The 13,031-nt window shown below is 41.0% G+C and overlaps 1 protein-coding gene across 4 annotated transcripts in view; it reads left to right on the top strand.

Annotated features, from left to right (window-relative positions):
* Positions 1-13,031, top strand: part of atrn (attractin) — a 129,381-nt gene that overhangs the window by 75,604 nt on the left and 40,746 nt on the right. For 3 of the 4 annotated variants that reach the window (XM_040042310.1, XM_040042309.1, XM_040042311.1), the window contains exon 26: positions 8,475-8,553. In XM_040042310.1, coding sequence (XP_039898244.1) covers positions 8,475-8,553 — 79 coding nt within the window. Of the gene's footprint in view, positions 1-711; positions 1,360-8,474; positions 8,554-13,031 lie in introns of those variants that run through there. The other variant, XM_040042312.1, reaches the window with a different exon arrangement.

The following is a 13,031-nucleotide window of genomic DNA, read 5'->3' as shown; positions in this document are numbered from 1 at the left end:
GAATTAAGTCCCAGTGTTTCAGTCTGGTTGATGTTTTCACTTTGATTGTGTGATTGAGACAGCTGGTACAGAGGAGGTCCATTCAGTGTCGAGGTCCCGCGATTGCAAACCCAAATCTTCACCCCTCCACCACAATGCTTTTTTTAAGATAAAGTGACAACACCATACATGGCTCTGTGCAATGCCCAACATTTCCACTTTGTTCTTGTCTGTTCGAACGGGATCTGTCCAGATGTTTTGTAGAAGGTTCGTTGACACTTTTCAACCTTAGCTTTGCTGCCATGTTCTTTTAGAGGGAGGAGGAATTCCCAACAAGTCATATTTTCTTAGTCTTTTTATCCCATTTTACTGTCATGAACTTTAACCTTTAACATGCTAACAGAGGCCCGTAGATACTCTTGACTCGTTGGAAGATAGTGGCATTGTGTTAAAGCATCTGAATGCTTCGGAGCCGCACACCACTGAATCTTCTGCAGTTATGATCTTGCTGAAAGTTTCTTATGAGCATTTTATTAGCAGCATGCCTGCGACTCCCCCTCTTAATTCCTATGCAAGTAGCAAGGTTGTGCTTAGTTTATCACAGGATTGCACAGAGTTCTGTAAAAACTGTACAGCAATTTAGGTGAAATTGGTATTGATTATTTGCATTACTAGATGGTTCCTGTCTGGTATATCTACCTTGTTTAAAGCTCTTCTCATCTGTTTCCCCAGACAGTCCTGGAAGGAACAGACCTCCTCTGTCCAGACTCATCTGTTAAGCTGAAAAACGCTCCGGTCCGATGAACAGAATCAACTTTTGGAGATTTACTTGTCTTGATGCACGCTCATCCAGGTGTCAGCTGCGACTGAAAAAGTCACTTGGATGAGTGACGAAATGTTTCTCCCACTGAAAACGCTACGTCTAGATGAACAAAATCGACTTCTGGAGATTCTAATTCTAACTAATATCAAACAGTTAAACAGACTAAGGTTGCTTATATGGGTCGATCGTGGCTCAAGAGTTGGCAGTTCGTCTTGTAATCGGAAGGTTGCCGGTTCGAGCCCCAGCTCGGACAGCCTCGGTCGTTGTGTCCTTGGTCAAGACACTTCACCCGTTGCCTTCTGTTCGTGGTCAGAGGGCCCGGTGGCGCCAGTGTCGGGCAGCCTCGTCTCTGTCAGTGCAGCTGTGGCTACAATGTAGCTGCCATCACCAGTGTGTGAATGTGTGTGTGAATGGGTGGATGACTGAATGTAGTGTAAAGCACTTTGGGGTCCATAGGGACTAAGTAAAGCACTATACAAATACAGGCCATTTATATACTGTCAAGATGCTGTATGGTCTACATTCTTTTATCAATAAAAGAAAAAAGCAAAAGAGCCTGTTTGTATGGTTTTAAACAGTTTGGAAACCAGCTGCTTCCGTGTTTCTCTAAACACACACTAACACTGGTTCAGACCCAGTGTAGTGTTTGCCCACAGATTACTTCTTGTGGTGTGCACTGACAGGCAGATTCACTTTCACCCTTTAGGAACACCTGAAAAAAAGAAGCAGAGAGAGATACTGAACACGCATCCAAACCCGGCCTGTCTGTCCTAAGGGGCCTCCCCCGGCGCTCAGCAGGTGCTGCTGCCTGTGCTGTGCCAGATCCCCCCCACTCTCTCTCCTCTCCGAGCTTTTTAGTCCTCACTTTCTTTCTGTCTCTGGATTTCTGCCTTCTCATATTCTGAACGTGGGCTGCTGCAAAACTGCCTGTGTACCTACTGTCTTCTCTTCTTCTGTCTGCGTTATCTCCACATTTCTAACCTTCTCTTCATCTTCACCTCTGCCTCCTTTCTTCGCAGCATTGTTTTCTTAACTTCTCGCCCCTTCTTCCCACCCCTCTCTTGCTTTCTTAGCGATCTTTGCATCGATATTCATCTAGGCCAGGTCATCAGTGAGGAGCGAGAGCGATACAAGTGTAAGATGCAGCAGATAGAGTGCAAGAAGCACCTTGTGGCAAATCCCTCCTGGTGTGTCTGTGAGAAGCTGAAAGCCCCTCTGCGTCCCATTAATAATAAATCACTGAGATCAGTAGGTTTGACTCAAAGCCTCCACTCCTCCTCCTCCTCACCACTTTCCCTCACCTGTAATGAGTTGGGAGGAGGGTACGAGGAATGTGACCGAGGCCACGACACGAGGGGAAAAAGTCCCAAGAGGAGGGCAACGTTTTTGTTTGTTTGTTTCTCCTCCCCATCTGATCAGCCTCGTGTCTACCCCCTTCCTCTACGTCTAGCACGTTTGCGTTCAGGGCTGCTTTTTTCCCCATAACAATGAGTTTTGGCAGGGTTATACAAGCAAAAGAAAAAAAGCTCGCAGGACAAAAGATGATGTGGAATTGGAGTTTTCATGCTGCGGGCCTCAGCTCAGGATTGTCTGAAATATAATGCGACTTGTTGAATAGCTCTCATTTCTGCAGTTTATTATCTGGTGAGGTTCGATGGTGCAAAAACTCAAACTGTAGGTTTTTTTTCAAAGGAAATCTCTTCCCTTTCCATTAATCAATTTCTAAATCCTATTCCCTAAGAAGCTTTTTGTTTTCATCCTCGAGTTTGTCGCTACCACCTTAATCCGAATGACATCTAAGGCAGATGGTAAGACACTCCCAAACTTGCATTTAGCAAGTTCTGTGCTTTGGTATTTTCAGTAAATATCAGCCCTCACATTGCAGCCCTAGTGGCCAAACGTACAACATTAAATGATTATTTCCACAGCACGATTAATCATCCTCTTATTGAACTTCCAGTTTCAAAGAAGCACAATTCTAATTAGCTTCACCCTGTCATCTTAACAAGCTCTAAAGGATGAAACAATAACTGAGGGTGGCCAGTTTAATTATCAATTAATTAATTAATTCATAATTCGCATTGGGGAAGTCAACAGGGCTGTGTGAAACTGTTATGCGGAGTGAACGGACTCTATGGCAGAACACACAGAAGCGCAGAAAATGCAGGGAGTGCTCTTTATTTACAGTGTCAAACTTATTTACACGGGATGAGATATGTATGCTGATAAATAAACAGAAGGAAACCAGGGGAGGGGGCTGACACGCATTCGGAGGGAAAGGGGTTACCCGTGCACGCAGGGGGGATCTATGAGAAAAAGAAAAACGAAACTTGAGGGGGAGATGCCAAACAACCGGTAAGAAACGGCAATAAACATTGGGAGAGTTGGAGAGCTCACTTGTCACACTGGCTGTACAGGCTCGGGCGAGGATTCTCGGGATGTGGGAAAAACGCTGAGATTGATCTCTGTAGTGATCCCGGAAATGCGGCTTCACAAACAGCTGACAGGTAAGCGGGTGATGGATCCGGCTGAGGATACAGGACAACAGGTAAGCAAACAAAATCCAAGACATAGGTTGGCCGCAATGCACACCGCGGAGAATTAACAGACACGTTACCACTCGGGGAGGTGGCAAGAGGTGGGGAGGTGTGCTGAAAACAGAAGCAGACCCCGTGACACCACACCAGAGAAACCCCACCAACTCCTAATAGTACCCCCCCCCCCCCTCTGGGCTTATCAGGGTGCCTCCTGTAAAAGTCAGCAATAAGCTCAGGGTCCTCAATAAACGAACTCTGAATCCAGGACCGCTCCTCAGGCCCGTACCCCTCCCAGTCCAGAAACAAGTGCAGCCCACGGCTTTGGTTGCATGCTTCTCATTCTGCTTTCTTAGACCGTATTTGGTTTTTTCCTCGTACCGAAAATAACCGCTGCTTCCATTGTTAGAGCAGAGAGTAAAGAAATTATCTGGAGCTGCACAGATTATACCCAAATTTGTATTCTGTGACATGTTCAGGGTCCTCATTTTATTTCAGGTAGGTTAGCCTTTCTTTGAAGGGTCCCATCACCCGCAGCGCTGCAGGTTTTAGTGGCGACAAGTGCATGGCAGAATAGGACCTCTGAGCAACTGCTGATTAGTGTGTGTGGTTCAGCGGACAAAACTTATCAGTCATAGCGAAAATGAAATGCTGTTAGTTAGGGCTAGTGAGCAGGTTTCATTTCCCACCCCGGAGTAAAAGCCAGCAGCAGGCAGACTGCAGGATTAGTATTCAGCTGGCTGTGGACAACAGAACCAGTGTGCTGGTGTTTGCCCTGTGGCTGTTGTCTTGCTGTCAGGTTAGCCAATGACACGTCAGAGCTCACCTCTCTGGCCTCAGCAGCCGATGGCTATAATACACTTCGCCTGGCTCTTTTTCCGCTTTCCACTCTGCCACTTAAAATAGACAGCATCCATCTTTTTTCTTTTTTTTTTTTTTTTTTTTTTTTACCCGAGACACTCAAGAGCTTTGCACACAGTATTCTTTTTTTTTTTTTTGCCAGCGTTTTAGCGTCTTCTGTTATGTCATCAAACTTTGGACTGCCTTATTATGGACTGAGCAGCTAAACTTTTTTAAATTCAAGCTAGAAGTGAGAAAATTCCACATTTCTAAATGGAACAACATTGAAATATGCTCACGATGTTCTCATTTTAGAATGCATTTGAAGGTAAAACTGCGATATAAGTAATCTTTTACTCTAGAATAAATGTCTGTCTGATATTTTTGCCTGAAATTAATCTTGTTTCAAGTAGGAAAAGCATTATTAGCATCCAGAAAATGTGAATAATGGCATGCTGACACTCTTTCTAAACATCTGACATAGGGTGCTGTGAAAAAGTGTTTTCCCTCTTCTTGATTTCTTAGTTTGTTGCTCATTTTTCATGAAAAATTTTCAGATCATCAAGCAAATTTTAAGTACTAGTACTGGACATTCACTAACATGGTATCAAATATCATAAGAATCCATACCAAATGATCTTTTTAAAACATTTTATTTTATGTTTTTGGAGCTGTAGTTTACAGTCTGTTCCATAAATCACTGTCAGTGTCAGAACAATACTTTCTGCTGTTTTTAAAATTCAACTTAATTGCAGCTGAATACGATGAGTTTGATGAAACTGGTTATTTTAACCTGAATATTTGGTAAAATGTTAATTAGTTTCAGGTCTTGTTTTAAAGTGACTTTTTGCTCATCGCACTAATTAAATTCAAACGGTTTTGTTTTCAGGAAACTGAAATAATCATTTAATGTGTTTAGAGAGTCAGTATTTTTTCCTTCGTAAACTTTCAAACTTTGATTCCGTCACTTTTCATTACACGTTAGATATCTGAGGAAACTGGATAAAAGAAATCGTACTGGTGAGTTCCTGCTACAAAGTTGATTTAGATCTTTTCCCCATTAGGTATTTTTCAGCAGAGGGAACCTCCCTTGAACATGCCATCAGAGTGATTCTCTTTAACCTGCTTTACCTGGCTCGCTCGGTGCTCTTAAAAAGCATGAAAATAATTGAGACAGATCTCACAGGAAGTAGCAATCTGCGCTGATTTGAATTAATCTCGACACAAGAAACAGTAATGTTAATGCAACTGTGTTGTTAGGGCAACATAAACTTCCTTGTACATAATGTGTATGTGTGCACCGTTGAACCTGAAAGGTGCAGTAATGTAAAGTTGTATCTGTAGCTTAGTAGGGTTAAGTTTACCCCACTATCAGTTGTCTGATGTTTTGTTTTGTTTTGTTTTTCATGAGTTCGGTACTTTGTGTCATTTTGTTAAGGGTATTGCTGGAGTCTGCTACACAAAGGCAAACAGATGCTCCGTTTAGATCACCATCTTCTAACTGTACAGGAATTCGCATAAATATAACCCCCGAAATCTGTAATCCGTTGGCTCAGAGTTGCTTTTATTGAGACGTTAGTGAAGGTGAAGTGCGATTGTCACAGGTGGCTTTGGTGAGGCAGCATCTGCTGGTGAATATTCTTTTCTATTTTCATTGAAAGTGAGAGATGCTGGTGTGACGTATGGGTTGAGGTGGGAGCTGAAGCTTGACTAACTTTCCCAGCATCCCTTGCAGAGGTTGAGATCAAATGAAGCACATTTCTCTGTGTCTGTCTCCGTCTGCTTCTCTTAGTGTTTGTCTCTCCGGTGTTACTTTCGATTCCTTCAGTCTTTGTCTCTTGCTCCATTTTCTCCTCCTTAACTCTAAACTTATACCATTGTTTAGACTTCAGCTTACACTTTCCAATCTGTCTGTGTTTCACGTTGTCTTTCACCATCGCTGTCCATTTTCTTCATCATTGTCTTTCCTTCTCTTCTTGTCCTTTGTTTCTCTCTCCTTTTCCCTCCCACCCTGCTGAGCAGGGAAGCCTTTGATGTGAAGCCGATATCTATTCATGCAAGTCATTCATCAGCACCGTGTTGCTTTTAAAGCAATGAGCAGGAAGCCAGATCAATAAGATGGCTGAACGGATGGATCTCTTAAGGGGCTTCTTCAGCCCAGAGAGATAAGGGAATCTTTTTTTTTTTCTTCTTTTTTTAAATAAATGGCACTTTAAAGAGCCACACAGGGTGGGCGGGGGCTCGGATGGGGTCGGGAGCGATGAATGAAGATCTGACGCTTCACAGCCACTATTAAAATAGGCAAAGGCATTTAGATGGGAAAAGTGGTAGAACGTTGGAGAAAACCCTGCAAGGGGTCTGACTGGAAGGCCCTGTGTCTGAAGAAGTTACGCTTCAATGTGGACTAATTAAATCCACTTCAAAGCCCAGAAAGTTTATTCACAAATATTCTTTATGCGATAAACACTAGAAAAAAAACTACACTTGAGACAATAAAGCATAAATGTATTTATGAAAGTCAAAGCCAGGAGTTTTCAGTCTTTCAGACAGTTAGCTCTGAGCCCATTAATCATTGAGGACTCAGTCTTGTGTTGAATACTGCAGTACATAGAGACCTGGAGGCCGATATGCCACGGTGTAAACTAGAAACACGGCTTCACTTACTTTGTACTGTTCTGTATTTTTAAATTAGATGTGACACATAGTGCCATGAAGCTTGCCAGCTTTGTGTCTCTGATAGAAATGCCTTTAGCTAGGACAAAACACCAGAGTATGCTCCTTTTTTTTAAAGTTCTAACCTATGTGGACTTTTAAATTGACCCATATATGAAAATAAATTACATGAGACTTAATATTTAATCTCACGTATCTCTTTTCTTAAGGCTAGATGGGTTTTTTTTGTCTTTTTCTCCCGTCCTGGAGGAAACTGTGTCACGAATCACTCATATTTAGGCATTTTGCCATCGTACTTCTGATAGCTTTGACTCAAGATCAGCAAGAGCCGTGACAGGCTGAGAGTGAAGCTGAGTGCTAAAGATGTTGTCCCTGACGTGTTTACACGCGCGCACACACACACACTCACTCCATCTTGTCTAAGTACACGTCTGGAAGCCGGGGAGAGCAGACACACACACACACACACACTGATGCTAACAAACCATGTCACCCAGACATGTCACCACAATCATCATCACCTCAAGGTGTTTTTCTGTAGAGCGTAAATAGCGCTAAGTGTTTTGATTCTTTGTATATTTTATTTGTGTGTGTTTGTGTGCGCGTGTGTTGAGGGGGGAGGGCGGTTCTTGAAATGAACCAAGAAAAACACATTATGTGTTCAAGAAAAAACATGAAAAAACATTTCACAAAGTGCTGAAGAATGAAAGGAAGCGAGTGTAGAGTAAAACAGAACAGAAACATAACAGGATGACAAAGATGGTGCTTGATGCCAACACTTGGAGCTCGAGGGCATAAAATGGAATGGTGGTTGAAGACCGTGTGTGTGTGTGTGTGTGTGTGTGTGTGTGTGTGTGTGTGTGTGTTGTTTAAAAGTATTTAAGCAGAAAATCATCATGTGTGACCACCCTCCTAAACAATCTGAAGAAAAGCGCAAAGTGTACATCCATTTTTTTTTTTTTGCTAACCTTTTGTTTTTTAGCTTGTTTCTTTTGACGTTTAGCACGATCACTTTGTATCCCGTTAAGAAGTGACATCATCAGCTCTTTTTCTATAGCTGAGAATGTATCATTTTGATTCTTTTGATCTTGAAAAAAAAAAAGGACTAATTCCAGTAAAATGAAAATTTGTGTAACTTTGTCAGCTGCCCGTATTTGTCAAGCATTTTTCCTGGATTTCCAGTACAGATGGAAAAGGCTGCAGTGACGTGTCAAATTGACTTCAAAGGTTGTGCGTATTGTGGCAGATTCATCGCTTATGATAATTAATGTTACCCTTCGAGTTTCAGACCTGTCGCTCTTTAATGCTGTTCAGTGTGGGCTGGCATCACCTCGTTTTATTTTGCTTTATTTTCCTCCCCTACTTGCTGTCAGTTTAAAATGCACACATGTATATGTTTGATGTCAAAAATCTGTTTGTTAATATATTTATCGGTGACAGAAAATAAAACTCGTAGTCAAATACTTCTTTCCTATAAAGTTGACATCAAACCATCCTTATAGCTTTTGATGAGAAGACAAAAGCTTATAGGTTTTGTCTTCCCATCGCTTCATTTATCTGTTTTTATTTCTTTTTTTTTTTATATATTTTGGACTCATCTCTTCCTCTGTCTTTTCCACCCACAGCTGCTTCCTGTCCCTGCTCCTGGTGGCCGCCGTAGTTTGGAAGATCAAACAGAGCTGCTGGGCGTCACGGCGGCGAGAGGTAAGCGTTTGACTCCATGCTTACAATTGATTTTAAGCTGCCACAGTCACATCAACTCATTTCTGGTTAAAGTTATTGCTGCTGTAAAAGTTGCTTTGTTTTGTGGATTTTCCAGTGGAATAAATATATCAAGTTCGTTTTTGTCTACAATCACAAAGAAGTGTGATTGCATTGATTCTGTCATGCACTATATTGCCAGAAGTATTCCCTCATTCGTCTTCACACACATATAAACTTGGGGGACATCCCGTTCTTAATCCATAGGGTTTTATTATGTCGGCCCAACTCTTCTGGGAAGGCTTTCCACGTGGTTTAGAAGAGTGTTTATGGGAATTTCTGGACATTGTTCCAGAAGTGGATTTGTGAGGTCAGAAACTGATGATGGACTGGTTCGTGGTCTCCACTCTTGTGTTGGACTGAGGTCAGGATCCTCTAGAAACTATTCTAGAGGTTGTCAAACCACATCTGTATCGATATACATACTGAGCTGTCAAAATTGATCATGAAGGATACAGGGGAGGTCGTCTTTATAGGGGAAAGAGTTAAAGCAATCGACACTACAGGCAACTTTCAGGCAACGCTAAACTCTTGGCTCCTTCTGGTATTATCAATGTGCACAATAAGTCATTTGAATCACAACAGCCCTGCAACCATTAAGTGTTTGGTTGTTGTTAATGTTTTGAGGCAGACATTCATCAGTGGTCTTTCATAAAGCAGCAGGTATTAGCAGTATTATGACTCCAGTATTTAGAGTCATGCTTGCCCCTGTCTCCTCAGGACGCAGAAATAATCAGGAGAGAATATTAAAAGGATCTTGGGTGTAATGCATTTTTAAACTTGACTTGTGTAGTCACTCATATTTCAATTAACCTTGGGTTTTATATCATTATAACATATGACATATCATCACGTGTTGATTGCAATGGTCCTTTTGGTTTAAAGTAACTGCTAAGACTAATGAAAATGTGCAGTCATGCTGCAAGTTACAAGTCATTGCAAAGTCATCAGTGTCCTGTTAAGCAACAAGTAATCTCTACAGTTAGAAGGATTAAATGAATACGTTTTCAAAATCATTGTTCAACATCAGACATATAAATAAACCTTCACTAGCTGGCTGAGGAAGAGTTGGATGGCTTACTAGTTAATTATCAGCAAGAATTCAGATTGCTTTTAACTTGTCACATCTCTCTCTGTAAGCTCTGTGTTTGCATGATTAAGACTCAACAAATGCTTAACTAACAGTCTGGCCTGACTAGCTGTTCAGACAGATTGCCAAGCATTGCATTTGCTTTCTGCATGTGGAGCACTAATGAGATGTGAGAAGTATGAAAAGTCAGTGCAGTTTTTGCATGTTGAATACTGCCTCGCTGGGAAAATGACAAAATGCTTTTTCACGTGTGCTTCCAGAAGGGTTTGGACCACCTTTTGAATGAGTGGCTGAAAGGTTGTGTACTGGTGGCACTGTGTTTCTGCATTTTATGTGCGTGTGTGCGAGTGCATATGTGTCAGTGTCTAAGAGCATACACGCTAATGTTGTGCTTAATGTGAACTTTTGGTCTGTGCTTTTTACACTCGTCGTGTCGGTTGAAGTGCCTTTTGCCTGTAACATCGTCCGAAAGTGCTGTAATCAGCCTCACCTATTGTGCCTCTTATCATCCCCCTTTTACCTGCACCCGCTCTGCCCTCTCTTCATCATAAAACCACAGTTGTCCATCTGGACGCTGTACACTCTAACCTTTACACAAAATTAAAAGTGGAACTTTGTTAAGAGGATTGGTGGCCACCTGAAAACTGTGGCCTGTGCTAAACTCCCCAACACCTGAAAAAGCTTGTAGGTTTCACTAAAATGTTTCACTTTTGTAGAATAAACCTGGGCTCATGTCAAAGTGATGGGGAAAATGGACTGCTGCATACCTGCCTACACAGTTTAAAGTAACCATCAAGGTACACAATGAGGTTTTTAACATTTGTCTTATAATGGGAAGATAAAAGATCCAGAGCACTGTCAATGTATTTACTCACAAAGTCAAATAAATCTGCAAGTCATGTGCAAATCAGTGAAATAAAAGGTTATGCTGGGAAAAAATAGACCCCAGTGTCAACATGTGAAGTGCAAACAAGACTGGACCCGAAATTGAGCCTTGTGGCACACCCTAACTAAGAGGGACTATTTTGCATCCAAAGCATAACAGATCAGCTGTCAATTACGGTAGAGGCGATACATGCCTCGACCGTATTCCTTTTCGACGTTGGTTGTGTCAGATGATGCCCACAGGTCAGTTTTAGCTCGTTTTGTGTGTGCTGTAGCAGAATAAGCAGAGATGGTCATCGTGGTAATGCTTTTAATTAATCTGTTAATGAAACTGCAGTAATGTGAAAATGCATAGCTGAAATATCAATTATAAATATAAAATATTTATTTATAGATATAATAAAAGATCGACTTTTTTTGTAACGAGTCGTGACTTGTGATTCAATACATGCAGGTTTTATGTAACGAAAGAAACTAATGTTGAAAATCTCTCCCCATTCACTCAGATGAGTACTTTAATACATGTCAGATAACTGTCTGGTAATGTCACAAACATGACCTGTAGAAGAACTTTGGTTTTTGTCTTTATGTAAGAATCTCAGTGTATCACGTCTCCTTTGTACTTCATCATCTGAATACATTTACAAACCTTGAGCAACAGTTATAAAAGCGCTCCCTTAATTTTGAACAGTGACAAGCTTTTAACTTTTTTTTTTTAACTCGTCCATAACTCTGAAAGAGCCATATGATGATGATGTAATGCCAGCCATCTATTCATGATAGGTTAACTGGATAAATTATGCCCATTATACAGTACACATTTTTATTAAATGCCAGGTATTCTTGTTATTAATAATTGTTCTTTTCTATTCATCTATATTAGCAGTTAATCTCATTTTTTTTAAAACCACAGTTAAATAAACCTATTACAGATATTTTACCAATCAGTAGTTAATGGAAGATGGTAAACACTATACAGTTAACTCATTATATAAGCAAAGCAAAAAAAAAAAGTTGCAATTTTAGTTGCAATCTGAGCAAATGAAACTCGGTCCTAGTGCTAGTTGTGAAGTCACATTTTGGTAAAATGCTGTGAGATGATACCCCGAGTATCATCTCACCCGAGTCATACATTCTTCTGTGAAGAATCTGCAGGAAAGACGAGCCAATTTATAAAGATAGTAGTTGTTGCCAGGCAGAATCACAAATTTAGCTATGACATCACTGGCTCAGCAGCCTTTTTATAAACCACTGTGGGGGAAAATCCCCCCAAAACATTAGTTATATAGTGAGCTCTTCCTAGCACAGATGTCAAGCACAGATGTCAACTGAATTAGGATTGGGAAATGCTCAACAGGTTTGGGATCTAATACCCTCCTCTCTACAAAACCACTCAGAATAGTAAGGATAGAAATGTCATTATTATTTATTTATTTAAATTAAAAATGTTTGGACATGTTCTGTTCACTCGTGGGGTTTATTTTCTGCTGCTCATACACACACTCACCATCTCCTAAATTCTTGCCACTTATCTTCATCTAGTGTTCATAAGGAGTATCGTATAAACAAACCAAAGATGACAAATTTCCATCAAATGTGACTTAATCTAGCAGCACAGGCAACCTGCTTTCACGCATGCTCGTGTTCCATGTGAACACAGCGTGACACACAATTCACGCAAACAGAAAGCTAATCATGTTTTTCCACGAGGTCGACTGTCTCCGTTACAGCCGTTCGCTTCCTTGACATCGAGACCGTTCTGTTCTTTTCAGCACTGTCCCTCAAGGCTTGGCTTTCACATTTATCCTTGATTCCTCCATGTTACTTGGTGCTTGCATCAGCTGTACAGTGACACACATTTGCATCTAATTATGCCCACGTTCACCCCACTTAGGCCCGACGCAGTGGAAAGTGGTGGCCGTTGCATTTTATGTGGTCATTGCAGGGTCAGAGGAGTTTAAGCCGATGGCCTCGAGTCCTTTTATTCCCCACCGCTGGCTGCTTGTCATTTGACTTTAAGGAGTTTAAGCTCATTGTGCTGTCACAGGCATTGTAAGTCGCTCGGGATAACAGTGTTAGCGCGAGCCCTATAATGCAAATGTCACTGAGACTTTTTTTCCCTTTCTTTTTAAAGATGTGGCTGTTGGCACAGGGATTGAAATCAGCTTTTTTAGAATGACATGTTGAGTGAAACTGACTTTGAAACGTTACATTTATTCTTAAAAATGTGTTTGTTAAGAAGATTTTTATTAACCCCATCCAAAAACTTTAATAAAAAATGTATATTAGGATGAGATATTAATAGAGGTTCTATATATAAAGGTTACAAAAAGGGAACATTTTAGCAGAAACAGAGTATTTCTCTTTATTCTTTAGCATGACAAACTATAATCTCGCAGTTCTCCAAAATTCAACTTTTTCATTTGGAAGGCATCCAGGTGTTAAT

The sequence above is a fragment of the Simochromis diagramma genome, unplaced genomic scaffold (genome assembly GCF_900408965.1).
Source record: "Simochromis diagramma unplaced genomic scaffold, fSimDia1.1 OVJJ01000304.1, whole genome shotgun sequence".
In the NCBI taxonomy this organism is placed as follows: domain Eukaryota; kingdom Metazoa; phylum Chordata; class Actinopteri; order Cichliformes; family Cichlidae; genus Simochromis; species Simochromis diagramma.
The sequence above is the reverse complement of the archived record's forward strand: the minus strand, read 5'-3'. Positions and strand labels throughout refer to the sequence as shown.